This window comes from Polyodon spathula, chromosome 58 (genome assembly GCF_017654505.1).
Source record: "Polyodon spathula isolate WHYD16114869_AA chromosome 58, ASM1765450v1, whole genome shotgun sequence".
NCBI classification, from domain to species: Eukaryota; Metazoa; Chordata; class Actinopteri; order Acipenseriformes; family Polyodontidae; genus Polyodon; species Polyodon spathula.
This window is the reverse complement of record NC_054591.1, coordinates 735351-750834: the sequence shown is the minus strand read 5'-3', so window position 1 is coordinate 750834 and position 15484 is coordinate 735351. Positions and strand designations below refer to the sequence as shown.

Below are 15484 nucleotides of genomic sequence, written 5' to 3'. Positions count from 1 at the left end.
TTAGGTTTATTGTCCTATCAGGATTTATTATAATGATCAACTATTTTTACATTCACCAAGTTAAATGTAACGTAAATGTAAATGCATAAATTCAAGACAGCTTTTGACTTTGCTCCCCCTGAAATGTATTCTATGTGGTGAAAGGAACGCAGTGTCAATGACGCAGCCCAACCCATAGCGCAGGTGATGAGTGCCCCCTGCTGACCAAACGCTGCAATATCAGAGTAGAAGGAGTCTTTTTATTCACTGAATCCCAATAGACAATATGTACACCATGGCCCAAGTACAGGGGTTGGGCAAAAAACATGTGGAGCGTTTAATTTATTGTGTCACCCACCTGGTCGGTTATCCCATGCATTTATAATTGTTTTAAAAAGTGCTTCCTACCTTCTGTTCTAACTACTCTCACTTTTACTCAGTTTCCATTTCTGTCTCTTCTACTCTCTGCTAAATGTGAAGTAGTGTCAGGAACCCTTGCAAAGTGCACTTACAAATCACCATGGAAAACAACGACACATGCATTTATTTAGTTTTAACTCACAAAATAAGTGTTTTATACAACTAAACCTGGTCACACTGCGAATCCCAGCAATCCATCTGCTCTTGCCTGGCACTGCTTGCTCAAGTTGAGAATATCGGTACCCAAACTGAATGTGTCATATTTATCAAAATCATTATGGTTTACTGTGAAACTTACATTCAGAGCAGTTTTAAAAAGCTGCAATATCATTTACAAATCGTTTCAGGTATGCTCAACAACATATAGTTTTATATTAGTTTTTTTTTTTTTTTTTTTTTTTAACCACACTGCTTCAGATTAAGTCTGAATTCAATATAAAAGTTTGGAGTCCTTTTCTTTCAAAAACGTGTATCACAAATACAAAAAAAAAAAAAAAAAAAACAGGTACCCACATTGGAAGCCTTGTCAGTAAAAGCTGTTTGATTTGGATAAAGGTTTGTACAAAGATACAAGTACTGACTTACTGAATCAAAATAAATCACTCACACACACACACACACACACACAACTATACAGAAATTCCTGCAGTAACCCCAGTCAGCAGGCACTTCAGTCAGGTCTGAACCTCTCCCTTCACCTCAAACCACATTGTACACAGTTGCCAGTCCTGCACCCAGCAACCAACGATACAAAAAGACATCTGTACCTGTGGCACTGTGCTTTACACAGATTAGAGCCAACAGTACTGGTGAGAGTGCCTTTAAAAGGGACCAGCTTACATTACAGGGAAACAGAACCACCCTTTCCCAGTTCCAGGGGGACACTGCAGTTCCAGGCTGCTCTGTTTGGTGGGGGTCATGCCTTCTCCTTGCCCAGCTCAGGGTTCATCTGCAGCATCCAGTCGATGTTCTCCCGCAGGAAGGGCATGCTGTAGTGAACAGTGATGTTCCGGAAGACGCTGATCTGCTTGGAAAAGCCCTGTGGAGAGGAGAGGAGAGGAGGAGAGACGGCTTGTCATCTCAGTCAGAACTCTACAACCACTGGAAGCAGCTCAGGTAGTGTGGAGTGGAGTTGTGCTGTGTGTGTGGGTGCACAGTGCAGTGTGGTACAGCTCAGGTAGTGTGGAGTGGAGTTGTGCGTTGCGTGGGTGCACAGCGCATTGCAGTTCCTATGTTCTGGGAGGTAGTGTATACAGTCTGGTTATAGCTGTGTGACTCACCAGGTCCTGCAGGGTGTAGGTCAGGAGCTTCTTCTGTAGAGCCTCCACCAGGGCAGTCTTGATGCTGTCCGTCTCGTACTGCGCCTGGCAGTTAGAGCAGAACCACTGCAGAGTCACCATTCCGTCCTGCACCGAGAATGAGAGAGAAACAATAGACAAAGGACAAATTAGGAACCGTGTGTAATTTATATATGTATATATGTATTTTCACATCACTTCAATGGTTGCCCCTCCCTTATCATAGTCTGTTAATAGTGAGTGATCAGGTATGGGGAGGGGGACCAATAAAGAAAAACCAGACAGGCAAAGTGAAGGCGGCCCATGGGTTCTACCTTGCAGACATATTTGATGAACTCCAGCGCTGGGTTGCTGAGGGGCAGGTGGGATCCCGGCAGTACTGGGAACATTTCCGAGGTCTCTGTGGCGTTCCTCGAACTAGTCACCTTCTTTTGCATCTTCTGGGTGATGGTGAAGAAGTTCTGGGTGAGCTCGCTGGAGACGTACTCCTGGGAGAACGTGATCATTCCTGAGGGGAGAAAGAGATGGATTTCACAGTATTATTCACATGCTCCCCATCTTTCAATTCATTAGCATTTTGCTTAAGACAGCCTAAAATGTCCAATCAATTTTTTTTACTGTTCCATTACTAATGCATGGAGTTTGCAATCAACAATGTTTATGGGGATGGAACACCCCAATAAGTGGAGAAAGGCAGGCTGAGCTTTGGAAATGGGCTCTGTTTTCAGTTTTTATTTATTTTTTTATCATGTGATGAAATTATTTGTAAAAGAGATTATAACATTTATACAACGAGTCATTAAGATTTTAAAACCAGGAAAAGCCAAGGGGGCATCGGAGGTTGCAAAGGCAAGACTGTAAAGCTCAGAGTACCGGGTGCATGTTGATGAGCCAGCCTGTCTTCTCTCCCGGATCTTTCATCCTCTCGAAGCCGAAGCACGCGTCCATCTCGTCTGTGAACTGGCTGCGCTCCAGGCGCTTAAGAGCGGACATCGTCGAAGCTTCATCCCTGAGGGGGAGAGGAAAGGGTTAGCTTACCTCTGGGGTCATCTTCACATCACAGCACATCACATACAGCATCGCACAGAGTGGAATGAACCTTCCCTGCAGGAATCATTCTTATTGGGTGCATCTATACACTGCTATGGGCCAGTTGGGTGGTGGGGATTTGGTGGTACTGCTGAACTAGTCATGATAGACCAAAGAGATGAATAAAAGACACGGAAATTGCAAGCAGTTTCACTCACTGCAGCTTTTAAGACAACTTGATGAGCCACAGTGTATAGGTAACAAGCTCAAAAGTGTCTTATTAACCTGATAGTAAAACCAGGAATGGACCCAACTGCTATGCAATGGGAGCCTTATTCCCATCCCTGTATTGTACACACACATGCTGAAAATTTATAATAATAATAATAATAATAATAAAGCACCAAACGGTTTCAAAATGCATAATTTTCTTTCTGGCTCAGGACGACTAGCAGTGTTATAGCTAAAACAACTTTGTGGGACTGTAAACAAACTGGCCTGTCAACAAGGTGGCGTGCACAGAAGACTTAACTATAGAAAAACAATTAATTATGTTTTGTTTATTGTAAAACTTGCAGAAGCATGAATAAATTATATAACTACACAATGTCTGAAACTCGGTTATAACTTTTGCTTAAAATAAATAAATGATGGTCTCTTACTGCTGGTTTTCTGGTCTCCGCTCTTGCCCCAGTCACGATCCGCTTTGAATCTTCCACTGTTTTGCAGAACCATTGTGTGTTGTTGATGTTAGCCTCGCTGCCCTGTCCGGATTCTTACCCGCTGTATCCTCAGCTCGCCTGTATACTACTCCAGCAAGCGTTGTTATCATCCGTGCTCTGTGTCTGAAGGTATGCTGGGGTCACACAGCACTATACCAGTCAACTCTCCCGATCTACCAAATACTGTTACAGTCTGTTATAGCATGCCCGGACTGGTGGCATTCCACAAACCCACGTCTCCGACCCCAGCTCTTGAAGTGTGGTTCCGATTCGATAAGCAGCTCTTTTCAGAATGCGCTTATTCTCCGTGTCTCTGACTCCCTCTTTGCAAAACTTGGCGCGCTTGTCATCACTTCCCGCGAGAAGCTGTGTGGCAACCACACCCAAATCCGCCTCACGCGTGGGTTCTAAAGCGTCAAACCAATGGAGATGAAGAGAATCAACGCCAAATCTCCAAGTCCCACCCACTTTACCCACTCGCGTTTAAAGACTCCGCCTTCTGGCAAATCATTTAGAGTCACTGGTATTGTTTTTTAAAGAGATAGAGACCTATTTAGGACCAGCGAGGTTTTGAATATAATAACGCCGCGCAAGCACGAACATTATTTTGCGATAATATATATTATATATATATATATATATATATATATATATATATATATATATATATATATATATATATATATTATTTTACATCTTAAAAACTGTTAAACAACAATAAAACAGGAAACAATATAAATAATGTAATTTTCTAAATGTCTGGAGTTCATTTGCTACAGATATTGAGTGGGATGCTTACTATCAGTAATTACGGTAAAGGCTGCTGCTGTATTTGAATGTGTACGGTTGAGTGGGCGTGTACTCCCTGTTCACATTTCCGATCGACTTGCACAAGCCTGTCCGACTTGAAGTGGACTTTTTCAACACTGTTGTTTACGGGGTGAGCCGAGAGGCCGGACAATGCCCGTGCAGTCGATACCGGTGCGCGACCCTGCCTTCTACCAGCGACTGCTGCAGCAGTACCTGCTTCTGCTGAAGAAATACCCGATCCTCACCAAGTCTGTAACCAGGTGAGGGTTTTTTTTTTTTTTTTTTTTTTGGGGGGGGGGGGGAATTATGTGGTTTGTTTGTTTTGTTTGTATTCAGAGTGGCACCTGACTTTGGATTCTCTAGTACTGCGTGTGTTCATTTTTCCTTTGAGTCTCGTAAAGCACGTCCAATAATTGCTTTTGTAATCGAGTTTAAAAGAGAGACGTTGTTGCAGTGTATCCCCAGCTCTGCCCCGGCTGTAGAGTCACGCTAGGGGGCGACACATTCTCTTGTGTATACCCAGCACCGAGCCCACCGACTATACAGCAAACAGATATACATGATAGCGCTGTGGATCAAGGGGTTCCAACACTCGAGGTGGCAGCTTTCCTGAAGCATATAGAATGATGCAATGGGGTGAGCTTGGTCACACACAAAACCTCCGTCTACCCATGGGCCATGGGGTGCTGTGTGATGCATTGCAAAAAAAAAAATAGGTACAAAACCAGGCTACTGAGGCCCCACGCTAAGTTGTCGCATTTTCTAGATTGCAGACTGAAATAATGTTGTCTTCTAATATCAGTTTAGACTTGGCCCTTTGGGTGTTCAGTTATGGCATTTTAGCAGCAGGGTGTTTAGGCCTGCCTGGGCACCATACTCCACATGCCCAATCAGATGCACCATTGAGATCCGCCTCCCTCTGTTAGCTTAACAGGTTATCGGTTCACTCGAGGAGGGGTAGCTGAGTGCAGCACATGCCAGGTCAAGTTCATTCGACTTTCTGTCTAGTGGAAGAAATCTGTGTTAATTATTCATTTAACAATTTTCATCAACGTGTTTTCTTACTTCTGCACAGGAATGGGTTTCTCTACGCGTTTCTCACAATTTCTTAGACTAGCTGCTCTATCGGGGTGAAATATCATTGATTGCAAAGATCAGGTAGGATGAGTGAAGCTGGCATACTCAGACCGCTTGCAATGGAAGTCCTGTTTGCATCCCTGTCTCTTTATACACAGAGGGCTTCACTGCCCAGTGCGTCCGTCCCCAGCTGTTCCCAGTGCTACGGAATAAATAATCCATGAAAGCTGTGCATTGTCTCCCCAGCGGGATCCTTTCGGCTTTGGGAAACCTGCTGTCACAAGGCTTGCAGAGGAGAGGCAAGGGGTCCAATCTGGGGAAAGGCCTGGAATGGGGGGGACCGGCCCGCTTTGCAGTCTATGGGTAAGGTATTAGACTTTGATAACATAATGAATTGAAAGTTCAGTCTCCAGTGGGCAGGCTTGGTGTCTGATGGGTAATCCATTACCTATACTGCTGACTTCCAGTTTTAAAGCATGTTTTATTTGTTTAAAGTGTCAGCACTGGTTTTCAAGTACATCACAATGGGTAGCAGGTATGCATTTATACATTGCAAGAGTGTTTCATTCTTAAACTAACCAACAGCCACAAACTAAGACAACTGGAATTCAGTACTGTAGTTCCAACTACTAACTCGTTACTCTTCTAGGTACTTTGCCCTATTATATCAGTTAATGTGTTGTGTGTACGGGGTCTCTTACTGTATAAGATGTTATCTCGTGCACTTTGCACTCCTAATGAAGCTACATTTTAAAAGTGAATTTAGTCGCATCAGTCTGTCCCTCTGTCCCTTCCCCAGCCTGTGTGTCACCGGGCCTGTCAGCCACTATTTCTACCAGTGCCTGGAGCTGTTTGTCCCCTCCTCGGCCTCCCATTGCATCCTGAAGAGGCTGCTGCTGGACCGGCTCGTCTTCTCCCCCGCCTTCCTCCTGGTCTTCTTCCTGGCCATGAACTTCCTAGAGGTGAGACGCCTTCCTCTGGGAAACAAATTCCACGCAAACAGCCTACTTCTCTAAATAGTTCCCCATAAACGAGGCTTTTCTTAAGAATCAAATAAAAACGCCAGTCTTTTGTTTTTCCCTTAACTTTCATCCTTGATGTATTTGGGGAGGAGAGAGTAATACATTTAAATTTTATGGGAGTCAATGCAGTGAGAGAGAGAGAGAGAGAGAGAGAGAGAAAGGGAGGATGGGCAGGGGCAGTGCAACAAGCTAGGAATATTATTGTGCAAGGGTTGCTATTCAAGAAGGAAGACTTCTCTTTTATGTATGCCGAGTACCTGTACCATTTTGGCCAGGCTGCTTGTGTAAGTGCATGTCGCAATGAGTTATTTGACTTTGTTAAAGGGTCTATTGATTTTTGGCTTATCTCTCGGGCTGCAGCCTGCCTGACTGTGTCACTGTGTTACAGGGTAAGAGCTGGGCTGCATTTCAGAAGAGGGTCAAGACTGAGTACTGGTCAGCCCTCAAGATGAACTGGAAAGTGTGGACCCCTTTCCAGTTCATTAACATCAACTATGTACCTGTGCAGGTAGGCACTGCGGTAGGGGGAGGGAGGTTCTCTTATTTTTGTGAGAGCCTGGAGCCTTAGCTGCTAGTCCACGCTGTTCAATAATGACTCTCTGAACATGATGGCGTGATTCTCTTTTCTATGCAGTTCCGGGTCCTGTTTGCCAACCTTGTGGCCTTGTTTTGGTACGCCTACCTGGCCTCGGTGAGGAAGTGATGTCGCCAGCACCTGCACCAATCAGACGGAATAGAGGTTTTGCAGCGTTTGTACAGAGCATGCTTTTAACAGCCAGGTATCTGGGGTTGAAGGCTATTAGTACACAAGACAGCCAACAGCCTCGGGGAACTAGCACACCATCAGAAACTTAGCAACGGTAACTAACGACAACTGACTGCGATGGTGAAGTGGGCCGTTCTCTCCTGAATATCAGGGGTATCAGTCTGGCCCAATTAACACTATTGACAGGAACCTGGAGGGGAAAGTGGAGTTGGAAAAATCGTTAGATAAACTAAAAAGGGTTTTGTGCCATACTGAAGAATTATGGGAATTGTAGTTAATTGACTGGCTAACAAAGATGTCTGGTATTTACAAATGTAGGCCCCCTCTTTCTATTTTTTAGGTAGGTGTTTCTTGTAAAATGTTAATAAAAACGGTGATCCCTTTACATTGCAGATTTCATTTAATATCGTCTACTGATGTTTGGAAGCTGGTTAAAGGTATTGCTTGCCCTGTGGCTAAAACTACCTTAGGGATATAAATCCACTCTATTATAAACAAGGACTGTTTTGTTACTGTATGAAAAGGTAAACTAAACTATGTAGGAATAATTTAACTACATCCAATCATATAGTATAACATTTTTAATGGTTTGGTGATGTTACAGCTGTGAAATCTGACTTGTATCTAGTTTACTTGAACCATGTTTCAATCTGCTTCATGAAAGCAGTATAACCACGGGCTCTCCACCAGCTCCATCTGCAGTTTACCGTACAATCTGCAACCAGCTGTTACGCCAAGGTCACAGATCATGGAATTGTGTTTGGAGAATCTGAACTGCTCTCTTCACATCACGCTAACCGATGTTTCAGCTTTGAGTGGACCTCATACTTTACTGCCGTTTCTTCTCAAACTTCATAAAGGCACAAATAAACACGCCTGCTCCAGAGATAGTGTGTGCTTAAGTTGTGGCTTAAACTACCACAAAGCGACCACAGGGTGGCAGTCATTTTCTGTAATTGAGAAAGATAATGCGTGAACACACAGCAATGATCATAACGTAACTCTCTTCATTTGTGAAGCGCTCATCTTTAACTCAAGCAATGCTCCATTTTATGTGATACTAAATATACATTTCGATTTGGTGATGCTAGTATTATTAGTAGTAGTGTTATTATTTTAAATGATAATCTTTTAAAGAGTGGTGTTCTGATCGATGACGTTTCAGGTTGAAATTCAGTATCCCATCCAGGACTCTCTTCACTTCAAGGACTATATTGTTAAGAGCTGCTTATCTAAAGATTACTTAAAACCAATTTTGCAGTTCACAACCCACTTTTAAACGCGTAGAAGTTAATTCTGATTTATAAAGTTAACGATTCAACAAGTTCTATGTATGCCCACGCCCACACACCCAGACACACACTCACATCATTAAGAGACAACCTTGATGAAACAGATTCAGCCTTTTATTATTTATTAAGCTTGATGGATCGTTTCTGTATTAAAAACACCATTGTGGATGTTTGAACAGAGCAATGCGTTTATAGTTGTAATGGTCCAGTGATGTGCAGGTTTGGTTAATTGGGCCAAATCATAATCAGCAAGTTTCACAAACTTGTAAAATAGAGGGTACTAACAGCCTTGACAAAACAACCATGTCTCAGATGTACCAACACAATAGAGAGACGTGTATCTGAATGTAGAACATCTGTGCAAATAAAAGACTGCTTTTGAACTCCTGTCCCACACAGGAAACTGCAAGCAGTGGGGGTTCTGTGCCGCTCAAAAGCTGCTACTGCTGGAGAAGTGAAGGAGTGTAGCTGTTTGATGTCATGATTCACAATGTGGCCGGAAGATGTCAGGTGTCCTGGCAGCTAAATCTGTTCTTGCACCCGCTAATAAATCTGCAATGCTTTCTGATAAGGGCTAAAAAATTAAAAGTGTAAAACAAGAATGTAAACTAACAGGTGCAAGAATTAATGAAGACTGCCTGCCTGCATTTGCCTCCCTGCCTGCCTGCCTGCAACATGGTTTAAATAAATGAAGTGGTTCAGGATATGAAAAACAACATCCTACAAAGTAAAATCTGCTTTTATGTTCATTACAGCACAAACCTTACAATGTGTGATGCAATCATGAGTTCATATTAGAGCTGTATATAATATTTCCTTTGATTTTTAGTAGAAGTTAAACATAACTTATTGTGTTTTGGGTAGAGCAATGCTGTACCCAACTTCATACGATAGAAGGCTTTTGTATGTATGTATAACATATCTTCCTAATGTAAACATGTCGGTGGTTGAAAATATATTTTAAAACATGTTCAAACAAATTATTAATAAAGCAATATAATAAGCCAATATACAAATAAATGGATGTTCTGTTTTTTATTTTTTTTTATAATAATACCGTGGTACTAAGTATTCAGAATGCACAGTCTCCACCTAGTGGCTGAACATTTGAATTAATCAAATGAACTACCAGACAGACTGCAATGTATAAAAGTAAAGTCCGGTGGCTGTGGTACCATTTCCCGCAATACTGACACGTGGAATCGAATGATGGCTGGCTCAGTCTTCAGTAAGGCAATGCACTTTTTTAAAAAAACATGTGTGGACAAGAGCTTAATTGTTGGTATTTCCCCATCAACTAAGTGAAATCAGGAACCGCTCCAGAACAGATCTGTTTACCTGTGTTTGAGATGTTCTCTAGGGTTTTAATATGTGCCTATCCTCACAGTCTCATAGTGCTTTACCAAATAACAAAACAAACTAAAACTGTGATAAATATGGGGATATGTGTGCAGTGGTGGCATTCAATAATTGCACGCACTTATACATAGTATCATGGATAATAATGACACATTTTATTTATTTTAATTTGACATCAGCATCAGCTTTAATTCTTCATCTGTATAGTATTGCAATGAGCCACTGCAGCGTTCACGAAAGTCTTACATTTTTAAATAACATACATGTAATCTTATAGTAGAACCATGTTTTCAAATATATAACTTTAACATTCATATATGTAAACATCTTAACCCACAACCCATACCTTCAGTGATAATTATTACATAATACTTTTAATACAAAATAGTTTAGAACCAGGTTGCATCTGTAAAGAATAAGTCTGCAAAGACCCTACAGATATGTATCTGCTGAAAGGAAGCAGTTTATATATCAATTTGGAGGTGCAGTGGAAAATATGGAGATTTGGTAGTTTTAAGATCTTTATAAAGATGCAAATAGGTGTGAATGCCAGCCGATAAGAGGCGTGTTTTATATGCATACTGAAAGGTGGGTGGTGACTCGCACCATCTTCTTTATGACCTCTGAGGAGGCGGGCGAAGGGAAGAGAAGGCGGCCAGGCTTGTATTTCCTGCTCCGGGGGAAGCGAGAGCCTACCTAAGAAGAGGATCGCTAATAAACACACGAAACAGACACAGGTAGGAGAGAAGATTTGTAATAAAAAATGACCGAAATGCACTCCTAACGAGTGCTAGTCAGTAGAAACTGCGCGCAAGGAGTTATTTTCAAGGACTGATCGGAGTACCCTAACCCGGAGTAAATCTTAACAAAGGATACAACTAACGAATGGAGGAAGGCGGCGATTCAAAAGTGAAACTGTTTTTAATTACAGCGTGCAAAAAAACGCATCCCCCACCATCAATTAGCAAACTAAAATACGAGCCTGCAGTAATAAGCACCGGTTGTATTAAACACCAGACAATCTGGCTTCCTTTTCTGGGCAAAAACAAGCTTTCCGTGCGGCGTGCTTGTTCGAAACAACATCCCCGGAACTGGAGGGTCAGAGTCGATGGCAAGGCCGAGAAATTCCCGGGGTGCACACAAGCGGGTTTTTTTCATGAGCAATAGATATCCGCCGTTAGGCGCGGGGCACATTTTAACGTTTAAATACGGTCACTGTAACGTTATAGTTATTTTTTAAACCCTCATTTGAAGCCTTGTGATGCAACTGTGTTTTTAATCCACAGAAACACGTGGGGGAGGGGAGCTGTATGTAGGGACGGCCGTGCTGAACCCCTCCATTTTATCAATACCCAATTGCTCCTAGTCGACGTACAGTTATACTGTAGCCGTTTACCTTGGTGTTTAAAGTACACATTTCGTTGTTCTTTGTGTTATATGGTAATTTAAACAAGATGTTAATCTTTTGTACTGTGTCCAACATATTTTCAAAATATACAAGGCTAAAAGCCGTAACAAAATAAAAAATGCATACAGTACAATTGGACACAATTCAGGCTGAACAAATAGGTTGAAACACTAGTTGTGCCGTTGTTCTTGACATTCAGATAAAACAAATAAAGAAATAGGTGGATGAACAAACGGTACCAATACTGCCTTCCTCCTTCCTGTGCAGTTTAATGCATTCGTGTTTTGCAAGGTGGTTTTGTTCAAGTGGCTTTTTTTCTGATTTGAGTTCATAATCCTGAATTGGAAAAAAAAACATTGTGGCAAAATGTACTTATGCAAATATTGGTTGTTGAAGAGGTGTTTGAAGCTGGTCAATTTCTGCTCTGGAGTTTCAAGCCCACCTCTGGCGGTTACCGGTTCAAATCCCACCAGACTCACTCACTGTGTGATCCTGAGCAAGTCACTTAACCTCCTTGTGCTCCATTCTGCGGATGAGATGTTAAATCAATGTGCTGTTGTAAGTGACGCTGCATATAATGCACAGTTCACAGCCTACCTCCCTGTAAAGCGCTTTGTGATGGTGGTCCACTATGAAAGGCGCAATATAAAAATAAATATATTATTAAAACAAAAGTCTGTTTGGGCTTACGCTCTCTTCTCAAATCGATCCACCCGCCTTGATATATAAATTGAAGTCCAAAACACCAATTGGTCGCACACTCAAAAGCAGGACAAGATTTAGTGTAAAAAAGATTTTCTTCATTTTATTAGTTAAAACGTATTTTTTACTAAACCGAGCAAACAAAAAGGAACTACGTGTTTCGTCACAACAGGGCTTCGTCAGGTTCACAGTAACAAACGTGTAGCGGGCGCAAATGTAAAGTGTGAAAGAATGTAAGAAACTGCCACTAGGAATTGTGTGGCATAAACATTCTGAGATGTTGAACAGGTAAATGATCACACTGAAAATATGGCTCGTATGTAAACAGGGTAGGTCCCAGCTGAACCATGGGGGATGGGAGAATCTACGTGGGGAACCTTCCAGCTGATGTGCAGGAGCGTGACGTGGAGGATCTCTTCTACAAGTATGGGAAGATCCGGGACATTGAGCTGAAGAACAACAGGGGCACCATCCCTTTCGCCTTCGTCCGATTTGAGGACCCAAGGTAAGAGTGCTGGGGGGTCAGAAATGAGGGGCACTGCATGGTACATTGCAGTGTGTCAGGCTTGGTCCTGTGGCTGCTATAATCTATTCAGTGATTGGAACAATGACCTGGGCTGGGATAGAGCCACAGGATGGACATCACCTGTCCAACATTTTGTATCTAACTAGTGCAATGGGAATTCCTTAGTCACGGAAGTGGATGTAAACTTTTATGAGAATACATTTGCAGTGGGGAAAGGGAGTAGCCAGTAAATGTATTTGACAAAAACATTTTATAATGATCCACTGTCGTGTTAATCATACAGCCCATGCAGTGGATGTAATTTATTTTCCCCTGTCTTTAGGGACGCAGAGGATGCAGTGCACGGCAGGAATGGGTATGGCTTTGGAGACTCAAAGCTGCGTGTGGAGTACCCACGTTCCTCATCCTCTAAATTCAATGGCCCTATGGCGGGAGGAGCTCCCCGGGGCAGGTTTGGACCCCCATCTCGAAGATCAGAGTTCCGGGTCATAGTTACAGGTGTGTACTTGAATTGATGGGATTCATCTGCTCCTTGTCCTTTTGAAACTTTTTTTGCATGGACATTTTAAACTGCAGTCTGTGCAATTGTTCTTCACTCTTCTCAAGCAACTAGTTGGAGACACATATCTAGCATTCCCCCCCAATTTATTTTCTAAAACAAACATTGAAAGTCATGCCACACTTTTAATGATAAGCAATTAAAGGGTAAACAGCATTATACAACTCAGACTATATATACTTTAACAGGTCTACTTGACTTCTAGGCACTTAAACACAAATGTGTCTGCACAAGGGAGGGGCTTTCATGGAATTGGTCTCTCTTCCCCCAGGTTTACCCCCCTCTGGGAGCTGGCAGGACCTGAAGGATCACATGAGGGAGGCTGGGGACGTGTGCTTTGCTGACGTGCAGCGTGATGGGGAGGGTGTGGTGGAGTTCCTGCGCCGGGAGGATATGGAGTATGCACTGCGCAGGCTGGACAGGACCGAGTTTCGATCGCACCAGGTCAGTGCAGATATTATGCTTGCTGTGTGAGGCACATGTGCTTTGTCAGCCTATTCAAAGGGGTTAGTGTCTTGGAGAGGGGTCTTTTTTAATTTATTTTCTTCATCTACAAGTGATTTTTGCATTTAGTAATATTCACATTTCTAATACAAACATAAAAAAAACTATTTAATAACCGATAACTATTGGTTAAACTCAAGCAATTCTTCTAACATTAAAACTAAAATGTTGGTGGAGGTTAGAAGGCAGATTAAACATTCATTTTTCAATTTATTTAAGCTTATTTAAACCCAAGGACATTGACCCTAGAGTGCTTTAGCAAAGTTGTTGTATATAAGTACGAGTCTTTCAAAGGGTTACGGTTAGATTTTATAATCTGATCATAGATCAAATGATACCTTTCCACTGGATATAAGAACATAGTTCTTCATTTTTAATTACCCTGACCCTGCTGTGTTAACTGTGAGTCCTCCTGTCCTGCAGGGGGAGACGGCTTTTATCAGAGTCCATGGCGAGAGGAGTTCAAGCTGGGGCCGTTCCCGGTCCCGGTCTCGCTCCAGGTCTAGGGGTCGATACTCCCCGTACCAGAGCCGGGGGTCTCCTCGATACCAGTCCCCTCCGCCCAGGCGACGCTCTCTGTCCCGTCACAGTCCCCCCCCAGCCCGGCACCACTCCGCTCAGCGCAGCAGTCCCCCCCCACGCCACTACCGGTAAAGAGCAGAAGCAGGACGGCAGCAGCTGGAGGGGGGTTTTGTGTTTGTGGGAGGTTTTTTTTATTTTTATGGCTTTTTTTTTTTTTTTTTTTTTTTTTTTTTTTTTTTTTTCCTTTTTAATTTTATTTTTTGGGGGTGTGTCAGTAATTTTACATTCCACTGTCAGGATTGTCACTCGGAGGCTCCAGTCGCTATCCAGGAGCCAGATAACTTTCCCCTTTGTTTGCTTCAAGGAGGTTGACTTGTGTGTCTAACAGATTGCATTGCTTTGACCTCTATGGGTATCCAGCGTTTTGGAATGAGATCCTTTTGACACTGCAGGTACTGTACCACTGCTTCTGAAATGGACACAGGTATGGTACACAGAACTCTTCCCCTCTTAGAATCTGGCATGGTCTCCTGGATGGCAACTGTTGGTTCTGTCTCTAGACACTGAAGTGCTGTGTTATATTTTTTAGTTTTTTTTTTTTTTTTTTTCTTTTTAAAAAAAAAAAAAAAAAAAACATTTAATATTTCGCAAGTTCTTTTATTTGTACTAAAGATACGTTTAGTGCGTGTAAGCAGCTTTTCAATTTCCAATAAACAGAGTACAGCGGTCTGTTTCGTATCTGCACCACAGTAAGGGTGGATATGTAAAAAGTCAGATAAATGAATCCTGTTTTAAATACCATTATACATAACTGTAACAATTAATATATTCACACAATTGTTTTGAGATTCAGCTATTATTAGGGAGCTCCCTTAAATCCCTTCTTTAGAAAGGTACAGGCTATTAATGCTTGTGACGAGGCAGCCGTCTGCCGTGCGTGTGCGTGCATTCACTGCTGAGTGACGGGCAGGAGAGCGAGACGGGGGTTGAAGTTGATAAGCCCCCTGCTACCCCGCTGGAACACACCTACCTGCTGATTAGATTCCACACCTAGCAATCGCACAGAACAGACAGGCTCTCCCAGGAGGGTCGGGTACTTCATTAATTCCAATAAACACACTCTATCGAAGGGCTGCTGCCCTACCGCCGTGTTGAATACATTTACATTAGGGTTGGGTAATTTACACAGCAGCAAAATGCAATGGTTTACGACAAGGAAAAAACAACCTGCTTTCTCTTGTAGTCATGTTGCACTAGCGCTGCACACGTGCGTGACGTTGCTGAAGAGCGTGATCACGGCTGATGCATGGTTAGGGTGGATATGGGATGGGCAGATACACGGAGCATTACTGTACAAGTGATGTGCTTTCTGATAAAATCTGTTTAGATAAACAGCTAGGGTTGTGTGTGAAGCACTTTCAGTTTTTAGTTATTTTTAAAGATTCATCACACAAGTTGGCATTTATCAATTACTTTTTTTTTTTTTTTT

General features: G+C 42.5%; 3 protein-coding genes across 3 annotated transcripts; 2 read left to right on the top strand and 1 right to left on the bottom strand.

Moving 5' to 3' along the window:
* Positions 1-1271: 1271 nt before the first annotated feature.
* On the bottom strand, positions 1272-3779 carry LOC121307686 (DNA polymerase epsilon catalytic subunit A-like). The gene is made up of 5 exons (XM_041239924.1): positions 3389-3779; positions 2571-2706; positions 2012-2205; positions 1680-1805; positions 1272-1438 (listed from the first exon to the last, which is right to left on the bottom strand). Exons 3-5 carry the CDS (start codon positions 2201-2203, stop codon positions 1316-1318), a joined length of 441 nt encoding a protein of 146 aa, XP_041095858.1. The 5' UTR covers positions 2204-2205; positions 2571-2706; positions 3389-3779; the 3' UTR covers positions 1272-1315.
* Positions 3780-4307: 528 nt separating this feature from the next.
* On the top strand, positions 4308-7508 carry LOC121307773 (peroxisomal membrane protein 2-like). Its single transcript, XM_041240051.1, has 5 exons — positions 4308-4518; positions 5582-5698; positions 6135-6297; positions 6746-6865; positions 6992-7508. The coding sequence occupies exons 1-5, from the start codon at positions 4409-4411 to the stop codon at positions 7058-7060; spliced, it is 579 nt and encodes a 192-aa protein (XP_041095985.1). The 5' UTR covers positions 4308-4408; the 3' UTR covers positions 7061-7508.
* Positions 7509-10407: 2899 nt separating this feature from the next.
* On the top strand, positions 10408-15484 carry LOC121307739 (serine/arginine-rich splicing factor 9-like). Its single transcript, XM_041240004.1, has 5 exons — positions 10408-10511; positions 12213-12389; positions 12733-12908; positions 13241-13413; positions 13897-15484. Exons 2-5 carry the CDS (start codon positions 12232-12234, stop codon positions 14125-14127), a joined length of 738 nt encoding a protein of 245 aa, XP_041095938.1. The 5' UTR covers positions 10408-10511; positions 12213-12231; the 3' UTR covers positions 14128-15484.

Excerpts from the sequence above, each read along its gene's own strand:
- LOC121307773 (XM_041240051.1), top strand. The coding sequence starts at position 4,409 with ATGCCCGTGCAGTCGATACCGGTGCGCGACCCTGCCTTCTACCAGCGA. Across the intron at positions 5,699-6,134 it reads GCCCGCTTTGCAGTCTATGG|CCTGTGTGTCACCGGGCCTG; the intron begins GTAAGGTATTAG and ends TCCCTTCCCCAG. Across the intron at positions 6,298-6,745 it reads TGGCCATGAACTTCCTAGAG|GGTAAGAGCTGGGCTGCATT; the intron begins GTGAGACGCCTT and ends ACTGTGTTACAG.
- LOC121307739 (XM_041240004.1), top strand. The coding sequence starts at position 12,232 with ATGGGGGATGGGAGAATCTACGTGGGGAACCTTCCAGCTGATGTGCAG. Across the intron at positions 12,909-13,240 it reads GTTCCGGGTCATAGTTACAG|GTTTACCCCCCTCTGGGAGC; the intron begins GTGTGTACTTGA and ends CTCTTCCCCCAG. Across the intron at positions 13,414-13,896 it reads CCGAGTTTCGATCGCACCAG|GGGGAGACGGCTTTTATCAG; the intron begins GTCAGTGCAGAT and ends CCTGTCCTGCAG.
- LOC121307686 (XM_041239924.1), bottom strand. The coding sequence starts at position 2,203 with ATGATCACGTTCTCCCAGGAGTACGTCTCCAGCGAGCTCACCCAGAAC. Across the intron at positions 1,806-2,011 it reads TCATCAAATATGTCTGCAAG|GACGGAATGGTGACTCTGCA; the intron begins GTAGAACCCATG and ends TTCTCGGTGCAG. Across the intron at positions 1,439-1,679 it reads CCTACACCCTGCAGGACCTG|GGCTTTTCCAAGCAGATCAG; the intron begins GTGAGTCACACA and ends TCCTCTCCACAG.